Source organism: Pocillopora damicornis, chromosome 4 (genome assembly GCF_964200805.1).
Source record: "Pocillopora damicornis chromosome 4, jaPocDami1.2, whole genome shotgun sequence".
Taxonomy (NCBI): Eukaryota; Metazoa; Cnidaria; class Anthozoa; order Scleractinia; family Pocilloporidae; genus Pocillopora; species Pocillopora damicornis.
In genome coordinates this window covers 9,173,613-9,195,080 of record NC_142673.1, presented here as the reverse complement: position 1 = coordinate 9,195,080, position 21,468 = coordinate 9,173,613, and the positions used below count along the sequence as shown (strand labels likewise).

At 40.6% G+C, this 21,468-nt stretch overlaps 4 protein-coding genes across 6 annotated transcripts in view; 3 read left to right on the top strand and 1 right to left on the bottom strand.

The window, feature by feature from the left end:
* The window catches only part of LOC149046720 (uncharacterized), a 74,280-nt gene that overhangs the window by 24,935 nt on the left and 27,877 nt on the right, over positions 1-21,468 (bottom strand). The gene's annotated exons all lie outside the window — the stretch shown is intronic.
* LOC149046725 (uncharacterized) lies at positions 555-2,552 on the top strand. Its single transcript, XM_089202642.1, has 2 exons — positions 555-995; positions 2,373-2,552. The coding sequence occupies exons 1-2, from the start codon at positions 555-557 to the stop codon at positions 2,550-2,552; spliced, it is 621 nt and encodes a 206-aa protein (XP_089058768.1).
* Positions 5,516-11,236, top strand: LOC149046724 (uncharacterized). The gene has a single exon (XM_089202646.1). It carries the CDS (start codon positions 6,097-6,099, stop codon positions 9,757-9,759), a length of 3,663 nt encoding a protein of 1,220 aa, XP_089058772.1. The 5' UTR covers positions 5,516-6,096; the 3' UTR covers positions 9,760-11,236.
* Positions 12,738-17,831, top strand: LOC149046723 (uncharacterized). Its single transcript, XM_089202641.1, has one exon. It carries the CDS (start codon positions 12,738-12,740, stop codon positions 17,829-17,831), a length of 5,094 nt encoding a protein of 1,697 aa, XP_089058767.1.

The following is a 21,468-nucleotide window of genomic DNA, read 5'->3' as shown; positions in this document are numbered from 1 at the left end:
TTGTCATGTTACTGTTAGACATGTCTGCGGCATTTGATACAGTCAACCATGATCCACTACTGGAAAGAATGGCAAAACGCTATGGAGTAAAAGGAAATGTGCTAAAATGGTTTCGATCATATCTCCAAGACCAAAAACAGTTTGTGATAATTGATGGAAACAAGTCAAAGATGAAAGAACTTCGGTACGGTGTCCCCCAGGGATCAGTACTAGGTCTGGTTCTATACTTATTATACACTTCACCCATTGGGGACATCATTAGACGGCACAGACTGAATTACCATCTCTACGCCGACGACACCCAGCTCTATCTCTCTTTCAAGCCCACCCCCGCCGAACTACCCAGCTCTATAGCAAAAATAGAGGCGTGTGTTTCTGAGATAGACTTGTGGATGGTGTGCAATAAACTGAAACTAAACAGAGGAAAGACGGAGCTATTGATCTTGAGTGCATGACACCGTCCACCCCCATCAATAGAGTATGTTGATGTGTCTGGTGAGCGGATTGAGCCATCTCCCTCTGCAAGGAACATTGGAGTTATCTTTGATGAGCACATGTCACTAGATAAGCATGTTACCAGTACCTGCAAAGCCTGTTTCTTCCATCTTAGAAACATTAGCAAGATAAGAGACTGCTTATCTCTAGCAGATACTGAAAAACTAGTTCATGCGTTCATTACATCTAAGCTAGATAACACCAACTCGCTACTATATGGATTACCCAAATTCCTGACAGATCGTCTACAAAATGTCCAGAATGCTGCAGCTCGTGTTGTCACTCGTACAAGAAAGTATGACCACATCAAACCTGTTTTAAAGCAGCTTCACTGGCTCCCAGTTAGCCAGCGCATAGATTACAAGATATTACTTTTGACTTTCAAAGCACTCAAAGGACAAGCCCCTAGTTACATCACTGAACTGCTGAAGCCTTATGTACCAACCAGAAATCTGAGGTCCTCCTCCAAAAACTTACTTAAAGTACCACCTGTCAAGCTAGTAAGTTATGGTCACAGGTGTTTCTCTTTTGTAGCACCGACTCTATGGAACTCTCTTCCGAACAACATAAAAGAGAGCAGCTCGCTATCAGACTTTAAGACCTGTATAAAGACATACCTTTTTAACAAATTTTATAATTAACCTTCTTAACAAATTTTATAATTAGCTTAGCGAGTTAATTAGCTATTTTATAGTTAGCTAGGTCGCTAGTTAGTTGGTTAGTTAATTAGTTAGTTAGCTAGTTAGTTAGTTAGTTAGTTAATTAGTTAGTGAATTAGTTCTATTATAAGTTTCACAGTTTTTACTCTCATCATTACAGATTTTTTATTAGCTAGTTTTTTACTCATATTTTAGTGATGTTTACGTTTTTATAAATTTTATCAATGTCTTTTATAAATGAATTGTAAAGCGCTATTGAATAGCAATAGAAATAGCGCTATATAAATACTTTATTATTATTATTATTATTATTTTTAGTTCGTCCATTCATGTTTGAGCCGCAACATAGCTCGTCTTCAGGAGAAGAAATTTTTGTTGACGAAGAAACTCAGCAAGAGATACAATGTATTAGGTGATTGACTCGATCTCGAAGGTAATTAAGTCTTCTCCAATAAAATCTTTGTTTCTAAAGTGATAGTTTTTTAATTTTTTTACGAAAGAACAGCACAGTGCCCTTGATGGGTTTATTTCACACTGACAACTGAGTGACATGAACTATCATTAAAATTGCTGGGAACAAGCTTCAGCGGATTACTAAGCACGGATCATTTAGACCCGTGTGTTTTTGCCAACATCTTAAGAACAGCCCTTACTGGCATGCTCCAAGCGAGAAACGATAGACTTAAAGATTATCTGTCAAATTAGTAAGCATTGACAGAATATGAACATTTTTAACAAAATTCATGCAAACGAAACGCTTAAGTTGTTTGCAAGTTAGTCTGATGCAAGCCGTAAGAAACAAATGCAGTTTGTTGTCAGCCCTTTTGTTACAAGTGATGTTGTAATCTTTTGTTGCAAGGGTGAACTTCACCGCAATATTAATTGTATATAGACATCTTTAGTTTGTATACTTTGTTTTCCTAATCGAGGAAAATCATAAGCAAGTATGGACGTGAATGAGACAAAATTGAAAGAAAATTTTCCCTACACTGGGAAAAATTAAAAAAGGAAGTCCACTGTTCCAAATTTGTTGATTGTAATCAGAGCCTAAAGTTATACGACGAGCATCAGGAAGTCTCCTGTTATCAAACAGTATAAGCTTAGGATATTGATCTCATTACAGGCGCCTGCTTGGCGAAGTAGAATTTGCTTGCATTAAGTGCACTTGTCTGGGTTCTGTTCCGACCATGTATCAGAGTATTTTGTTTTTCTCCTAAGAGCATGCGATTGGCAGGTTATAGACAGTCCACTTGGTGGACTTATAACAGTCTTGGTAAAAAGAACAGACGCGTGACTCCTTTGTGTGTTGTAGCATCAATAAGAAGTAATTACCCAAATGCAGCCGGAAACTATACAGACTTAAAAGATGTCGAGAAGAATGACTCATGGCCGGGATAGTCACGTTTAATCAACAAAATTGTCTCTGTATTTATTAAACATTTAAGGAAGTCTTTCTATGCCACTATAGGGGTATCAACTCCAGTTCCAATCATCAAAATACCTTGAACAGTCTGTTCCAAAGACATAAAACTATCGATGTGAATGCTAGTGGCATTGTAGGCAGTTATTCAATTTTTTCACTTGCTTAATTTTTTTCGAAATTTGGATTCATGCCATGCGAGAAGGTCCTCCTTAGGTGGGCGTGTGATTGATGCGATGTTTTTTGGGAGACCAGGGACTGAACAACAAGAAAGAAAAAAAAAAAAAATTTAACACAGTAATGGTTTTCCTTATTGCCTTCTTATTTACACAGAGTGACGAGAAGACATTTTTACGGTGATTCTAAAATTAATAAATATTCCCTTGCCTTTTAATATAAGCATAAATACTGCTTTGGAAAAATGTTTGGAAAAAAATGTTGGGAAAAGTGGCAAATGTCACCTTTGGTTGCGACTGAAGTTACAAAACACGATCAGTCACCAATGCGAGCCTCAATTTGTTTCGCTTCCATTAGAGTGGTTCTTTAAGAAAAATTTAAATTTAAGAAAAAACACATTTTGAATATTTGAAAGGCAAAGATGTTTTTAACTTTGAAGCAAGGGTCAAAAGACACATTTTTCAACCCTGAATATTCCCTATGGAGTCTTCTTATGACAGTTAACCACAAGACAGTTGACCATAGTTTAACTGTCATAAAAAATACTTTGCGGAAAGGTTAATCAGTGTTGAACAAGGTTTGACTATTGCTACATCATAGCTGACGTCATGTCTAAGATAGCATTTTTCTAGTCGCAAACGTTGTAAATAAGAGCAACTTCAAAGCACTATCCTCACAATTGAAAGGCAAACTGGAAAAAACGGCAATTATTTTCCAACTCCTGTGGAAAAATTCTTTTAATAGAGGTAAAATCTTTCTGGACTGTACTTCCCCTTTAACATGTGTTTTCATTTTTCATTTTATCATCAAGCAATGTATCCCCTGACTTGCTTATCGCTTTAAAACAGTTTGAAGCTTACAGCATTTAAGTTAGTGAATCATTTCTTCATAACAACAAATATCATGTAACATGTAGTTGTCCACTTTATATATTTGTTTGTTCAAGGATTATATTTCCCATTCTACACGATATCAAAATGCTCTGTACAGAAGTGCGGTTTCTTTTCAGGATGAACTCCTCTTTAAATAAGGGAAACACCGCATCCTTTATTACGTTTTTGACTAAATACTGATTTCTTTCATTAGTTCAAGAGGAAATTGCGCAAATAACCATTTGACCGTTTCCCATTTGCTTGCGTCCTTAACTGCTGATGATATGTGTTCTCGTGATCGACATAATTTCCTACGCTTATGTTCTTGACCATAAAGTCAGCCAGCTTATTAGGAGCTAGTTATACGAGTTTTCCGAATGTGTTAAACTCTACTGAATAATCCCCTAGTTATACCGGCTGATTTAACTTTTTGAATGAACATGGCTAGGCAAGGATTTTATGTTCCAATTTTACCATCTATGGGTACTACAACACCATCTAAACATCTACCGCCCTACCAAGCCCCAGAGTTCTGACTGCTGGTAAATGTTCTTAGGGAAGTAATGTACAGATTTAAGTCCTGCTTTCCAGAAAACTACGATCTCCCTCAGGTTGGGAAAGACAAAGCCCTGGACAAACGGGTGGAGTTATTCAACAGAAGGAAATGGGGAGATAAAAGCATGAAGAAAGTCCAGCAAATTGCGTGTCTCAGCAGGCGATGCTTTGCCTGAGTACAAAGAATGGCCAAGAATCCAGCAAGGTGTTGCAGGAGCCATAGGATTACCTCCTATACCTTTATATTCTTGAAGGCATCAACGCCTGAGGAAGAGACGTACGATTTGCTAGAAAAAGTAGCAGATGGAGAGAAGACAATTGCCAACCTTAACAAGGTAAGATGAGAAATGCTCCACAGTAACGACTGTTCACTGTTTTGTTTTTTGTCTTAAAAAAATGGAAATTATATTCTTCGTCGCAGATAAAAGTTAGGAGCGCTAAACATTTTGGAACACGTTAACACGTCATGGCGGATGGACACACTGACACGAGCTCCGCCTCAAACGTTTCTGACTCGTCCTCTAATTCTCACTACGAAGGTAATTATTTTGATTTCGAACAATATTTATCATACAACGCTGATAAGAAAAGGTTTAGCTGGAATGGAACCCTCGAAGAGCTTGAAAGTTTTGTCGACACAAAACTTTCGCGGTTGATCGATGATGGCGACAACGGTTTAAAGACAAAGAAGTCATACAACAGCTCTGGTGCTATCCTAAAGCTACCGAATGTAACACTTAATTTCTACCGAAACACGAAGACGCTCCAAGTGCAAGGGAAAGTGGCTGAAGATGTAAGAGACATTCTTAATGAACTGATTCAAAATAATTTGCTTGTTGCGGATTTGACCGAAGATACTGCCGAGCACAGCATCGCCTCCGGTATGATCAACGAAGAACACACTTCTTCAGTGAACAACACTTTGATAACTGAGCAGAATGACTCTCAAACCGTTAAAAACGAAATTGACAAGCTTTGGAAAGCTATTGACGCCATTAAACGAAAATTTGAATTTCCCACGAATCTGTCCCAAGTGGATGCGTTGCGACGTGAAATTGATGAATACAAATTTAAGTGCGCTGAGTACGAAGTTAAGATCCAAGAACTTCAACAATAAAAAGCAAGTTTGATGGAATCTATTAAAATTCTTTCTTCAGATCTTTCGGTAAGTTCACACGACCCACAACCTGCTTCTGATGACTGGCAAACCATTACGTCAAACAAGTCTAATAATCCTAAACGAGGGAAGAAGAAAAAGAAAGGCAAAGCCAGTTTCCAGAACCAGCAACTACAAATGGAAAACAATGATACTAGTGAGAACGGCCAAGGGGAGCAAAGACCTACTGAAGGCACAATCATTGTTGGAGATTCGATTGTCAAAGGATTACGCAGGGACTTATTAAGTCCGGCAGCTAAACAGCGCGTAACTGTGAGAAGTTTCCCTGGTGCTACAACCGCAGACATGGAGCATTATCTACAACCAAGCTTGGCTAAAAAACCAAAGGCAATAATCCTCCACGTGGGAACAAATGATCTGAAAACTTCATCCTCCGCTCGGAATGTGGCGGAGAAAATTGTCGACCTGGGGAATATAATTGCTACAAACTCTCCTAACACTAGTGTAACCATTTCTGCAATCACACAAAGATCAGATGAAGAATCGCTCAAGATCAAAGTAAAGGACTGCAACAAAGTTTTAAGAACATTTTGTAATCAGAATGGTTGGGGCTTTGTCGAACACTTGAACATCAACGAACCATGTCTGAACAGTTACAAACTCCACCTTAACAAGAAAGGTATTGCTATTTTAGCGAGTAATTTTGTAAATAATATAGTTCATTGATATGATTCTTACTTGACTATTGTGGCGACAGCTAACCTCACTGCCACCTCTAGCGCCCGGATCAAGTCAACTCTAATGCCGAAGTGTCGTGGATTTAAAATGGCTAGTTTGAATATCACCAGTCTTTTGAAACATATTGACGAACTTCGCGTTTTTCTAAATGATCAAAACATCGACGTGCTAGCCATAAATGAGACCAGGCTAAATGAAAGTATTTTTGACCAGGACATAAAAGTCCAGGGTTATGATATAATACGCCGTGACAGGTCAACAAATGGCAGGTTTGGTGGTGGCGTATGCTTTTACATTCGTTCAAACATACGCTATTCTGTACGCACAGATTTGGACAGTGAGCTCCTGGAAATAATATCAATTGAAATTCGTAAACACAACTCAAAACCATTTGTTATTACTTCATGGTACAGACCCCCAAATTCACTCCATGAACTTTTCACGCACATCAACACATTATTAGGCAAATTAGATTCTGAAAACATAGAACATTTTCTCATGGGGGATCTAAATTGTGACTTGCAATCCAAAGACAATGGAAATGTAAGAGCTCTTCTGAACATAACAGACATTTATGGATTGGAACAACTCATTAACGGTTTCAACTCATTAAAGGTTTTGTTTGACATGGCGGCGTGTAAGTCGGCCCTTGGCCGCTCGCTAACACTTTGGCTTGTCTCAAGTTTAATTTTCAACTCCATTTGTCGCAACCCACTGAATCTGGAAGATGAGAGTCTAGGGATATGCCTGGAAGGATTTGTTGTCGCAAGAGCTTTGTGTGTGCCGTTTGTAAGCCTTTCTAGACTTCAAACACGAATCAAGTCATCCGCCATTGTTCCAGCTCCTGCTAGTCATAAGCTATTACTTGGTTTAAAACTCCTAAACGTCGCCTTATCCACCAATATTTTGGTCCTCTGTAATGATGTTGCCAGTAACCCTGGTCCAATTGATGTTACACAGTCGGATTTATCGTCTTTGGAAGGGAGTTTTTCTTCGTTCGCTGAATACAGTCCATCGACAACGAGGACTTCATTTCTGTCCGAAACCGACGAAAGCAATTACTCCTCTTCATATTTTGATCTCGGACTTGGAGAAAATGGTCTACGAATCGGCCATTGGAACGTTGACTATTTAACAACAACCAAGTTTGAACAGATCAAACTGTTTCTACTTGGAAACATGCGCTCAGGTCGTTCTCAACTGGACGCTTTCTTTATTAGTGAGACATTTCTCAAGCCCGATGATCCGGACACTTGCTACGCAATCCCGGGGTTCATAATTCACCAAAGGGACAGAAAGACAAATGGTGGCGGTATTATGGCTTTTATTAGTTGGTATCTTACTGCAAATCGGAGAACTGACTTGGAAAGCGCGGATGTGGAGGCAATTTGGCTAGAAGTGTGTCCTTATAAATCGAAGCGATCTATTATTCTTGGAAGTTTTTACCGACCACCGTCCTCCAAAAAGGATGATGACATTAAAATCGAAGAGCTCATCGAGAGGGTTCATTTGTTAAACAAAGAAACTATCATTGTTTCTGACATAAACATTGATTATAAGGATAGGAAGAATTATGATAAGCATAGACTCACCAAAGGGTTGCGTGGTATGAACTTTAAACAGTTGGTCGATTTTATAACCCGCCCCGTAGGCAAAACCTGTCTCGACCATGTGTACAGTAATCAACCACAGCGAATAAATTTGGTCATCAGTGCAGACATTGGCTTAGCAGATCATCTACCAGTCTTTGTAGTCCGCAAGTATGCACGCAGGAATCTAAACAGACAATCTTCTCGAATCAAGTACTGTGACATGAAATCTTTTAATGAGGATCAATTCAAGCGAACACTAGAGCAGACCCCATGGGAGACGGCGTTTGTGTTAGAAGATATTGATGATGTTGTTTATGCTTGGGAGAAGATGTTTAATTCCGCCCTCGATGATCATTGTCCTTGGCGTGAAAAGAGAATCAAACACACCACTCAGCCGCCCTGGATGAACAATGCGGTTATTAAAAAATTGCACTCTCGTGATCACTTTTTGAAGGTGGCTAGGCAATCGGACAATAGTTCTGACTGGGCAAATTATCGAGAGGCGAGAAACAAGGCTGTTTTTGCCTTGCGCTCAGTAAAGCGTGAGTTTTACAAGAATGCATTCGAAGAAAATCGAAACAACCCTAAAGCAACGTGGAATACGATCAAAGCATTGACAGGATCCGGAAAGATGAATAAAGGGATTAGTCAGCTACAGTTGGATGGCAAGGCTGTTGAAAATGCTACAGAAATTGCGGAACAGTTTCATTTATATTTTTCCTCAATCGCGGCTAATCTGAGATCCGGACTCGGTAATACACCATCAGACTTGTCCAAGTTGGTAAACTTTGTTGAGTCTCGCAAAGATCCGGATGTGGTTTTCTCTGTTCCAGACATAACCGATGCTCGGGTGCTTCAGATTAAAAAGGGAATCAGTCCTCATAAGGCTGCAGGTATCGACAAAATCAGCGCCAGGTTTTTGCGTATTGCCGCTCCCATTTTAGCTCCAAGCATAGCAAGGCTTATCAACATGTCGTTTTCCACAGGAAAGTTTCCTACTCGTTGGAAAACCGCTAATGTGACACCACTGTTCAAACAAGGTGCAGCCAGTGATCCTTCTAATTATCGCCCAATTTCTGTGCTACCGGTAGTGTCAAAAGTAATCGAACGTCACATGCACAACTCTCTATATGCTTTCCTTATGGATAATAACTTGTTATATTCCAGACAGTCTGGGTTTCGTAGGATGCACAGTACCGAGACTGCCCTAATCAAGTTAATTGACGAGCTTTTGTTCAGCCTAGATAATAATCAGGTTTGCAGCATGGTCCTGGTCGATTATCGTAAGGCTTTCGACATGGTGGACCATAAGCTGTTGTTGAGCAAGTTGGAACTGTACGGCATAGTAAACCGGGAGCTTGCCTGGTGTCACTCTTATTTGTCGGAAAGGAAGCAAGTGGTCCGTGTAAATGGGAGTGAGTCAAGCGAAGCTTTGATGTTGCATGGAGTCCCCCAGGGCAGTATTTTGGGTCCTTTATTCTTCATTTTGTTTATCAACGATCTGCCCTTGTATACAAGTGCTCAGTCGGACCTCTACGCAGACGATACGACTGTCACCACTTCTGCGGATGTGAAGGACTTGGCCACCTTAAATTCATCACTAAACAAGTCTGTCTCTGAAATTCAATTATGGGCTTCAGCGAATAAGCTCCCATTAAATGAAGACAAGACTAACGTACTTACGATCACTGGCAAAAGACGCGTGGCCAACATAAATAGAAGTGACATAGCTGTAATCGTAAATGGAAAACAGCTCAGTAATGTGGATTGTGCTACCTTATTAGGCGTAGAAATTGACAGCAAATTGTCATTTAATGAACATGTTGAGAAAGTATGTAAAAAGTTGGCCTCTAGAATCGCAATATTGCGTAAGATCCGAGCGTGTCTACCTCTCAAACAGCGACTTCAGTTTTATAATAGCATTATTCGCCCTGTTATGTCTTACGCTAATGTTGTTTGGGCAAATTGCGATAAAGAGTCGGTTCATAGGGTCTTAAGATTGCAAAAACGTGCGGCACGCGTTATTTGTTATGCCGATCGCATGACACCATCAGTTGCTTTGTTTAACAAGCTAGGTTGGATCCCGTTTTATGAGCAACATAAGATTGATAAATGCACAATAATGTATAAGTGAATTAATGGGACTTTGCTGAATTATCTAAATGAACACTTAATTTTAAATAATAAGCGGCACTCCCACAACACTAGATATTCAAGCACTAATGCTGTTTGTCCTAAATATAAAAGAGAAACAGAAGGAGGACGCTCTTTCGCTGTTTCGGCAACAAGACTGTGGAACAGTACACCAATTGAAATTAGGAAACTAAATTCTGTAGCATGTTTTAAAAAGAACATGTTTGCCAAGATTTTTAAGGAACAACAATTTTTGCATCATTTCATAATTTAATAATTTATTTTTATCTTATAATCGAATCCTGTCATATTTTATATTTTAACTGTATATATATATATTTTAGCTTACAGTATTTTAGATTGTAAATAGTTGTGAGGGCCACAAGTTTATTAGCCTTTGGCTATTAAGTGCCACCCTCTTTAAATAAAGGCTTTACTTACTTACTATTAACGAACCTACTCGAATTATACCTTCTACAAGTACTTTAATTGATCTGATTTGCACAAATCGGCCAGAGAATGTGTATCGTTCGGGGGTGTCTCATGTCGCCATAAGTGACCACAGTTTAGTTTATGCATATCGAAAAATTTCAATTCCGACTTTCTCCAAAGGAGTTAACTTGATAACATATAGACAGTTTAAACATTTTAATAGCGCAAATTTTTACGCAGACATTCTAGCTCAACCTTGGGATGAAATAAAGCAATTATATGATCCTAAAGAGATGTGGAGGAGGTGGAAAAAATTATTCCTGAATGTATGTGAAAAGCACGCACCGACGAAGACCAAACGGACACGAGATTCTAAATCCCCGTGGATAACCGCTATTCTGAAAAAGCGGATGAATTTCAGTGTTAAGGATATCGAACAAAGAACAGCCTTTTTTGTTGATTAGATCAATTGTCAATTACTTTAATTTGCGTGCCTAGTTATGATCTTAGTTACAATGTTTATCTTTTTCCCTATTGGTTTGAAATCGGATATTTTAGCGTCACCACGCGCATATAAAACCTAAATTAGCATCCCTATAAGCCAGAGTTTCGTAAGATTTCACCTTGAACAGCAATAACTTCGTCTTTCGTTCCAAACCTTTGGCACAAGCGGGACCGATATGTAAGTGATTTTTGTTAGTTTTAATTCAATATGTTTAAGTTTAGTTTTTTACCTTGGGCGATAGCGCACATATGTACTGTGTTGTACAACAGTACAACTAATTATCTTGAAATCGAAGGAATATTTTGAAATAACTAGACGCTCGCAAAGTAACGCCCACATTTTAGTCTTTGGGCTGTTAACCAGCCGCAAATGGTCATTGTGTAGCTGATCTTTGATTCTCGAGTAGTTTTAATTTAGCCTTTTATGATTTGTTTATGTTAATTCACGTTAATTGTTGTTATTTTAATCGCGTTATCGACATAGGCATGTAAAGCGTTTCTTTTATGCCTTTCGCACCAATTCAATTAGATTCATGCTTTCGTTATAATATTATTGCAATTTCAGTTTACGATCGTGATCGTGACCGTGATCTAAATAAACACCGTTGATAGTCATCTTGGTTTTCGTGGTTTCATTACGACCGGTAAAATAGTCCCTACATCAGCGACACTTAGAAAACACGCATAGCGACACCCCTCGAAGTTTCCTCTTTCGTCGCAAGCGTCACAGTAAAATATCGTTGCTTAATTCCGCCAAATGGTTTCGAATTCTATTTAAACTTCGTCTCGATCCTTTGGTACTTTGTTTCTTGGCAAAGGAACGATGAGTGTTTTTAGCGAACCGGTCCTCGGACGTATTAGGATACCATCAGAGTTGGACTTTGAGGCGACGCCTCAAATACCAAAGCCACCCAGGAGTGTGGCGGGCGTAAAACTTTCACCATTCGAATTCTCCAAAACAACTGGATGAAGAAGAGTAATGACCAAAAAGGGTTTGGCTTATCAGCTGGAAACAAAAATTTTTAATCGGAACTCCGCCTTCAAAAAATTAAAACAACAGATGGATAAGATTAATGTGCTGCGCGATTTACCCGAGACAACAATAGAACAATTAGAAGAAGAGAGATTCAAATTGGACAACTTGAAAGACAAATTCAATACCGCATTCAAGGAGCACGATGATCTAATTCAGTCAGAAAAAGAAAAGGAAGATTCATATCGACGGTTCGATATTCGCGATCGGGAATTTATTGAGTGCAGAGTTCGACTTTGTGAACGTATGCAATCACTTGAAAGATACCTCAGTCGGGCACAGTCAGTGAGATCTGTCAAATCTGATCACAGCATGAAATCAAAAGCATCTGGAAAGTCTAAATTTAGTACGTCCTCTACAAAACATCTTTCCTTTGCGCTACTCTACGCCGCATCCAAGGCTGCCAAGTTACAGGCCGAAATGGAATTTCTCGACAAAGAAAGAGAATTAAGGCGGCTGCATCTTGAGAAAGAGATAGCTATCGCAAGCGCCAAAAAAGTAGCGATAAAGCGAATCCTAGATGAAGAAAGACTAGCGGGCTATAAAGAGGAGTCAAGTGTCAAAGACGTTAATCCCGCGGTTAAACAGGAGTTAAAACCAGTCGTTAGTGACGAGAACATTAAACAAGAAAGAAGCTTTAAGGCTAACCCGTACGCTCCTCCATTCGTTCCTGGAAGTTATCTAACGCCACCCTTTGAGCCTCGGAAAGCAGACCCTGCGTTCACGCCCCAATTTCAAGAGAACGGCGTTAACCCACTCTTCAAGAAATCGTCAGCCTACAAGCGAAGCAGGCTGAATTGAGCTCATTAATTATCAATCAGCAGAAGATTAGCAGCCTCCCAGTTAAAGAGCCGCCGGTCTTCTCCGGAGATTACTTTGAATATCCAGCCTTCGTGACCGCCTTCGATTCCATCATTTGCAGTAATGTACCATCGAACAAAGACCAGCTGTATTTCCTTGACAAGTACACCAGAGGCAAGGCTAACAACGTAGTGAAAGGTTTCCTGGCTATGAGCTCTGACAGTGCCTACGATAAAGCTTGGAAGATGTTAGAGCAGCGTTTCGGGAATCCCGTCCATGTAGCTGAGGCTTACAAGTCTAGTCTAAGAAACTGGCCAAAGATAAATGATGGTGATAGCAGTGGCCTCCAGGACTTCTCTGATTTTCTCATACGATGCGAAGAAGCAATGAAGACGATGCAGTCAATGGGAGACCTCGATTCAACAGAAACTCTCCGCCTTGTCAGCAGCAAACTTCCTTCTTACTCTGCTGTGAAATGGTGCCGGCATGCTCATGAAAGGCAAACCAAGTCTAAGAAAATAATCACATTTAGCACCTTTATGAACTTTGTCAGAGAAGAAGCAGAACTTGCAAATGACCCCATCTTCTCACCTGATGCCCTGAAAGCGGAACGCAAGAAGACTGGTACCCAGCCAAAGAGGGGATGGAAGAACAAGTCAAAGAAGAAGGACGATAGTAATTTGAGCGCCAATTCGCTCGCGACATCAGGTACTCCACGCCCCAGCGATCTTGCCTCGTCGACAAAACCATTTGCAGATCAAACAGATCACGCCTGCCCCCTTTGCAACGGTCAGCACGCCCTCGTCAAGTGCAGCAAATTTCTCAAGAGTTCGGTAGATGAACGCAGTGAATTTATTCGCAGTAAAGCTCTTTGTTTCGGCTGTTTCAAGTCAGGTCACATGTCTTCGGGATGTCGTAATAGATCCATTTGCAAAGAATGTGGACGACGTCACCACACCTTATTGCATGGCGTAAAACCAAAATCCACCGAGAGTCGTCCACAGCCTGACCGCAAGTCACAAGAAACTCAGCGCCCATCTAACAAGAATGAACCACTCAGCGAGAAACCTCCAGTTTCAGGATCCGCGAGCTCAAACCTGATCAGTGTAACGCACAGCTCAGCTACAGAGTCTGCCAGCGTAATCACTAATTGTCGAATCATCCAAGTTCTTCTGTTCCACAAGGATAACCCAGCCAAAGCAATCAAGGTCTACGCCCTCCTAGACGATGCAAGTGACACAACCTTCGTGACCAACCAAGTACAGCGTGAACTCGGTATCAAGGGTGTTGAAACTAGTTTAGATTTAAGCACGATGCTTGGTCGACAGAGGATAGCAGTTGAAAGAATTGATGGCTTGATTGTTCAGCGACTTGACAAACGCACCGAAGTTGACCTACCCAAGACGTATTCAAGGCAGACCATTCCTTCCCGTCGAGACCAAATTCCAAGACCAGAAACCGTGAACAACTGGCTGCACCTTAAAAGGATCCAAGGCAAAATTCCTCTGTACGATGAAGACGTAGATATTGGCCTGCTAATTGGTTGCAACTGCCCCAAAGCGATCGCACCAACAGAAGTCATTCGCGGTAAAGGAGAAGAACCTTACGCCGTCCGAACCTTGCTAGGTTGGAGTATCGTGGGACCAGTTGCCACATCAGACACCCCTAGAGACGACCACGCCCTAGATTCCACCTGTCATCGTACCTTGACAAGAGAGGTTATTTCTGGAGCAAGTGACAGCGCTAACCAGTTGAGTTTCATTCTCCACGGGAAAACGAAGGAGGTCATAAACCCATTAGCCATTAATCAGATGTTCGAGCTCGATTTCTTGGAACACAAAAACAAATCGAAGCATGGTCTATCCAAAGAAGACAGAAAGTTTACTCAGATAGCAGAAAAGGGAATTCAACATCGCGATGATGGCCATTATGAGCTCCCACTACCCTTGAAGAACGAAACCATTGAGCTTCCAAACAACAAGAAAGTAGCGCTTCGCAGACTTAATCAGCTAAAAAGAAGGTTCGTGGGTAGAAACGGCCAGAAATACTACACGGACTACTCGGAATTTATGAAGAAATTGATAAAGAATGGATACGCTGAGAGGGTACCAGAGATGTCTGAATCGGAACATGCATCCCATGGTCAAGTTCAAGAGAAAGCGAACGTTTGGTACATTCCACACCATGGAGTCTACCACCCTAAGAAGCCCAATAAGATTCGTGTAGTTTTCGATTGTGCTGCCGAGTACGAAAGTGAATCGCTAAACAAGCACCTGCTTCAAGGCCCCGACTTGACAAACAATTTGATTGGAGTGCTTTGCAGGTTTCGACAAGAACCAATCGCTGTCATGTGTGACATAGAAGCCATGTTTCACCAAGTAAAAGTGAGTGAAGAATTCAGAGACTTGTTGTGTTTTTTCTGGTGGGAAGATGGCGACCTCACCAAAGAACCGAAAGAGTATAGAATGACCGTACACTTGTTTGGAGCCACCTCGTCCCCAGGCTGCGCAAATTTCGCTTTGAAGTCTACGGCCAATGATTTTGAAGAAGAATTTGGAGCTAGCGCCGCAGATTTCGTTCGTAAGGACTTCTACGTTGACGACGGTTTGAAGTCCGTTCCCTTGGTAGAAGACGCAGTGAAGCTGATCGTAAGTGTAAAGCAGATGTGCAGCAAAGGAGGCTTCCGGCTTCACAAGTTTGTGTCCAACAGTAAAGAAGTCATCAGAAGAATCCCAGAGCAAGACAGAGCAGATGGTGTGAAAGAGTTAGACTTAGACCTTGATTCACTTCCCTTAGAGCGTGCACTCAGCATCCATTGGTGTGTTGAGTCTGACTGCTTCCAGTTCGCTATCGTACTACAAGATAAGCCATGCACTAGACGGGGTATACTCTCCACTGTGAGCTCGATTTTCGATCCGCTCGGATTCGTTGCTCCGCTCTTGTTGGATGGAAAGTCAATTCTTCAAGATTTGTGTCGCCATGAAGTAGGCTGGGATGATCCGATACCAGAAGACATCAAAGTTAAGTGGGAAAAGTGGAGATCAGATTTGTTAGAAGTTCGACGCATTTCAATTCCCAGATGCTATAAGCCCGATGACTTTGGTCGTGTTGTGAGCGCACAACTTCATCACTTCTCGGACGCGAGCGTCAAAGGTTATGGTCAGTGTAGTTACCTGCGCCTCGTAGACGAAAACCAGAGAGTTCATTGCTCCTTTGTTATGGGAAAGTCAAGAGCGGCACCGTTGAAGCCTGTAACTATACCACGCCTGGAACTTACCACCGCCGTGTGCTCAGTGAGAATCAGACAGCAGTTGCGACTTGAGCTAGAGTACACCATTGATAAAGAATACTTCTGGACAGACAGTAGAGTGGTACTTGGATATATAGCCAACGAGAGTAGGCGTTTTCACGTGTTCGTCGCCAACAGAGTTCAAGAAATTCAAGAAAACACTTCAATTGATCAGTGGAAGTACGTCGAATCAAAACAAAACCCAGCAGATGAAGCGTCTCGAGGCCTGAAAACACAAGAGCTGTTACATTCCCGCTGGATTACTGGGCCAGCGTTTCTTTGGGAGAACGAAAACAAGTGGCTACCCAAAGAAGACCACAAACTCCAAGAAAACGACCCAGAAGTTAAGAAGTCTGTCACCATGGCAACCACGACAATAGTGCAAGCACATTCAGAGAAGTTGAGCCTTGCTGAAAGAATAGAATATTTCTCTGACTGGTATCGAGCCAAGCGAGCAGTTGCCCTATGTCAACGCTACGTCAGAGTTCTGAGAGATCGAGCGCTCAAGAAGAAGTGCATCCATGAAGAAGTGCAAGTGCTGGACGTCAGTGATTTGAAGAACGCCGAGAGCGCAATTATTTGTGATGCACAGATTAAAGCCTTTAAAGAGGTAATAGAAGTTTTACAGAAGATGAAGCAGGAAAACACCGACCCTGACAGTAGAGTTTTCGCCCGACAGAGAAAGACCAACATGAAAACAAGCAGCTCGCTCTACAAGCTCGACCCGTTCTTGGATGGAAACGGAATTTTGCGAGTCGGTGGACGTCTCAGACGTGCAAGCTTGACAGAAGACGTGAAGTTTCCCATCATCCTGCCTCGAAACAGCCACGTCACCAAGCTGATTGTCAAGCATTTTCATGAACGTACACAACATCAAGGCAAAGGGATGACCTTAAATGAAGTACGATCAAATGGCTTCTGGGTGGTCAGCGGTTCATCGGTAGTCGCCAACATGATTTCATCCTGCGTCAAGTGCCAGAAACTGCGCGGAGCACTGCAAGAACAAAGGATGTCAGATTTACCCGAAGATCGCCTCGAGTCCACTCCACCCTTCACATACTGCGCCGTTGATTATTTTGGGCCCTTTGTCATCAAAGAGAGAAGGAAGGAACTAAAACGTTATGGCGTGCTCTTCACCTGCATGGCTTCAAGAGCAATACACATCGAGATTGCCAACTCCCTCGAGACTGACTCATTTATAAATGCCCTGAGAAGATTCGTAAGTCGTCGAGGACCTATCCGCCAGTTAAGGAGCGATCAGGGGACGAACTTCGTTGGAACTCGCACAGAACTCACCCAAGCATTAGCTGAGATGAACCAAGACAAAATCAAGAAAAAGCTGCTCGAAGAACAGTGTGACTGGTTCACCTTCAAAATGAACGTCCCAGTGGCGAGCCACATGGGAGGCATTTGGGAGCGACAAATCAGAACAGTTCGTAACGTCCTCGCATCACTATTACAAGACAATGGACAACAGCTAGACGACGAGTCTCTTAGAACCTTGATGTGCGAAGCAGAAGCTATTGTCAACAGCCACCCCTTGACAGTGACCCAGCTTACTGATCCAGATTCAGCCAGTCCACTCACTCCCAACCACCTCTTGACAATGAAGTCAAAGGTCGTTCTTGCTCCACCAGGTGCCTTCCAGCCAGCCGACATGTATTGTAGAAAGCGTTGGAGGCGAGTCCAGCATTTGGCGAACGAGTTCTGGACTCGATGGAGAAAAGAATTCCTCCTCAGTTTACAGCAGCGCCAAAAGTGGTCACGCCCTCGGAGAAACTTGATTGTTGGTGATGTAGTCATAGTGAAAGATGAAAGTCTTCCTTGGAGTGCCTGGCAGCTAGCAAGAGTATCAGTGGTCTACCCTAGTTCTGATGGCCAAGTACGCAAGGTTCAAGTAGCTCTTGCGGATAGCTGCTTGGACAGCAAAGGCAAGAGGATCAGAAATGTGCGGTACCTGGAGAGACCAGTACAGAAGTTGGTATTGCTGTTGCCAGCGTCAAAGAAGGATTGAGATCCGGGGTAATTCCCAGCCGAGGAGCCTTCTAAGAAATGAACTGATCCATGAAAAAGGAACTTATAGAACAGTGATTGATTAATTAATAGAATAATAAATAGATTAACTAAGAAATTGACAGATGTATTGATTAGTGAAATATGAATATTTCAGGGGAGCCATGTTAAGGATATCGAACAAAGAACAGCCTTTTTTGTTGATTAGATCAATTGTCAATTACTTTAATTTGCGTGCCTAGTTACGATCTTAGTTACAATGTTTATCTTTTTCCCTATTGGTTTGAAATCGGATATTTTAGCGTCACCACGCGCATATAAAACCTAAATTAGCATCCCTATAAGCCAGAGTTTCGTAAGATTTCACCTTGAACAGCAATAACTTCGTCTTTCGTTCCAAACCTTTGGCACAAGCGGGACCGATATGTAAGTGATTTTTGTTAGTTTTAATTCAATATGTTTAAGTTTAGTTTTTTACCTTGGGCGATAGCGCACATATGTACTGTGTTGTACAACAGTACAACTAATTATCTTGAAATCGAAGGAATATTTTGAAATAACTAGACGCTCGCAAAGTAACGCCCACATTTTAGTCTTTGGGCTGTTAACCAGCCGCAAATGGTCATTGTGTAGCTGATCTTTGATTCTCGAGTAGTTTTAATTTAGCCTTTTATGATTTGTTTATGTTAATTCACGTTAATTGTTGTTATTTTAATCGCGTTATCGACATAGGCACGTAAAGCGTTTCTTTCATGCCTTTCGCACCAATTCAATTAGATTCATGCTTTCGTTATAATATTATTGCAATTTCAGTTTACGGTCGTGATCGTGACCGTGATCTAAATAAACACCGTTGATAGTCATCTTGGTTTTCATGGTTTCATTACGACCGGTAAAATAGTCCCTACATCAGCGACACTTAGAAAACACGCATAGCGACACCCCTCGAAGTTTCCTCTTTCGTCGCAAGCGTCACATTCAGAGACCGCCTCAAAAGAAAGGCTATTAAGACAAAGGATCCAGTTATTTGGGACCAATTTCGAATAGTTAAAATTCAAGTTAACGGGGAAATTAATGCGAAAAAAGCTTATTATGAAAATGCCTTCAACAATTGTTGTGGAGATCAAAGGAAAACATGGAAAACAATCAATGAACTGACCTCACGAAAGTCCACTAAAACTGTTATTAATGAGATGGAATATAATGGGGAAAATTCTGGAGATCAAACGGATATAGCAGAAATGCTAAACTCCTTTTTCACAGAAATTGGGCCAGGCCTTAGTAGAGACGTGTCAGAAGTTGATAAATCCTTCGAAGAATTTCTTATTGAAACTGATAAAAATTTTGTTTTTGAAAAAACAACACCAACACATGTCTTTGCACTACTATCAAAGCTTTGCAAGTCAAAGGCAACTGGATTAGATAATATCTCAGCAAAACTTCTAAGGGAATGTCCTGATGTTCTAGCGGAATCTCTTACTCATCTATTCAATCAATCCATAATGACTGGCATCTTTCCCGATGAGTGGAAATCTGCCAGAGTCACTCCATTGTATAAAAATACTGGGAAGCGATCTGATCCGACTAATTATCGACCAATATCAATAATTCCAGTTGTGGCCAAAGTCTTTGAACGGATAATTTACGATCAGCTTTATCGTTATTTAACTAACAACAACTTTCTCTAGTGCCATCAATCTGGTTTTCGGTCTTTGCATTCCACGCTCACAGCACTTATTGAAGCTACAGATAGTTGGGCAATGGATATAGACCGTGGTCTTGTTAATGCCGTAGTGTTTTTGGACCTCAAAAAGGCATTTGATACAGTAGATCACGATATTTTGCTACGAAAATTGCAATACTATGGGATTTGTTGGACCAGTCATCAATGGTTTGCTTCTTATTTAGATAATCGAACACAGATTTGCCATGTAAATTCTTGTAAGTCAACTCCGAAATATCTAAGTTGTGGTGTTCCCCAGGGAACAATTTTGGGACCCCTTTTGTTTTTAATATAAATTAATGACTTACTACATTGTCTGACATATTCGGAACCCAGAATGTACGCAGATGATACCAGCCTGACGCTTGCCAGTATTGACTTTGATCATATAAATTATTGCCTTAATTACGACCTGAGTAATGTGTACGAATGGCTGAGTGCTAACAAGCTTACCCTAAATATGACAAAAACTGAGTTTATGCTTATTGCATCAAGGCAGAAGTTATCACAATTTACGGAAAGTCCTTCTCTTACTATAAACGAAATCGCAATAGAACAAGTAACCTCCGCTAAGTCCCTTGGAGTTTATGTCGATCAAAATATCAACTGGGAGTGTCATATTGAAAACATCTCTAAGATAGCTTGTGCCATTGGTGCAATTAAACGAATTTGGCACCTCACACCATTTAATGTTCTAATTAAAGTTTATAATAGCCTTGTTCAACCACATTTTGATTATTGTAATGTAGTGTGGGGAAACTGTAACAAGGGCCTTTCTGAAAAACTGCAAAGGCTTCAAAATCGGGCAGCTCGCATCCTACTGTCTGCGAGCTATGATAGTAATTTAGATGATTTGTTCCGGGCACTAGGGTGGCGAAGACTCTACTATCAAAGATTGGAACAAAAATCTATCTTAATGTATAAAACTTTACATGGTATGACACCTGATTATCTGAGATCAAGATTTGTATATCGTGATAATATAAGTGCTTATCGTTTAAGGAATACGGAAAACAAATTAGTTCTTCCACAACCTCGAACTAATTATCTTAAGAGAAGTTTTTTGTACAGCGGAGCTCACTTGTGGAACGACTTACCCTTAGACCTAAGACAAGCGTCTTCACTGACCGATTTCAAATCTAAATTAAGTCGCCACAGTTTAAAGTAATATCTTAATTTTAAGTAAATTTTAGACGGCCTCCATGAAAAGCAGATTTTTTATTTGTTTCTTTTATTTGAATTGTTATTATTAGATTTTATTATAGTTAGGAAGATAGATATACCTTTATAGATAATTAACAACTGATGGAAATACCGTGTATAAATAAAGTTATCTTATCTTATCTTCTAGCTGCGGCATCTTTACGAAATTCCATAATTCCTAACTTGAACCTCATTTTTCTTTAATATAAAGCTAGACAATGACCCTGGTTTATGTGAGCTAAACAAGGTAGCTCTTAAAGGATTTTTAGCTCAAAAATACAAAGATGAGCATAAAGATGAAAATACATCTGAATAAGACTACGATATTATTGCTGGGAAAAAAGCTGCTGAACTAGCTTGTAAATATGTTGACTGGTTGCTCTCTACTGTTAACCCAACTCCACCAGATGATTGTCTGTGGGTAAGACCTGACTGTCATCCATGTCAAAAACGTTACCAAGAAATACCAGACTGTGATATTGATGACAATTTTTGTGATTTGCTTAACATGGTTCAGCGCCATACTCGCTGTAGTACAAGTTATTGCTTAAGAAAAAAAGGCACTGATTCTGAACCAAAATGCAGATTCAACTTTCTAATGGACCTCTGCCCTAAGACAAGGTTAGAGTTTGAACAAATTAAAACTAAAAGTGATGAGGTGCAATATAGAGAAAAAATTGTCACCAAGAGAAACGATTCTCAACTAAATAAC

Bases quoted from the DNA above. Each gene is read 5' to 3' on its own strand.
- LOC149046725 (XM_089202642.1), top strand. From the start codon at position 555: ATGTCACTAGATAAGCATGTTACCAGTACCTGCAAAGCCTGTTTCTTC. The intron at 996-2,372 runs GTAAGTTATGGT...TTTTCTCCTAAG, and splicing joins AAGTACCACCTGTCAAGCTA to AGCATGCGATTGGCAGGTTA.
- LOC149046724 (XM_089202646.1), top strand. From the start codon at position 6,097: ATGCCGAAGTGTCGTGGATTTAAAATGGCTAGTTTGAATATCACCAGT.
- LOC149046723 (XM_089202641.1), top strand. From the start codon at position 12,738: ATGAGCTCTGACAGTGCCTACGATAAAGCTTGGAAGATGTTAGAGCAG.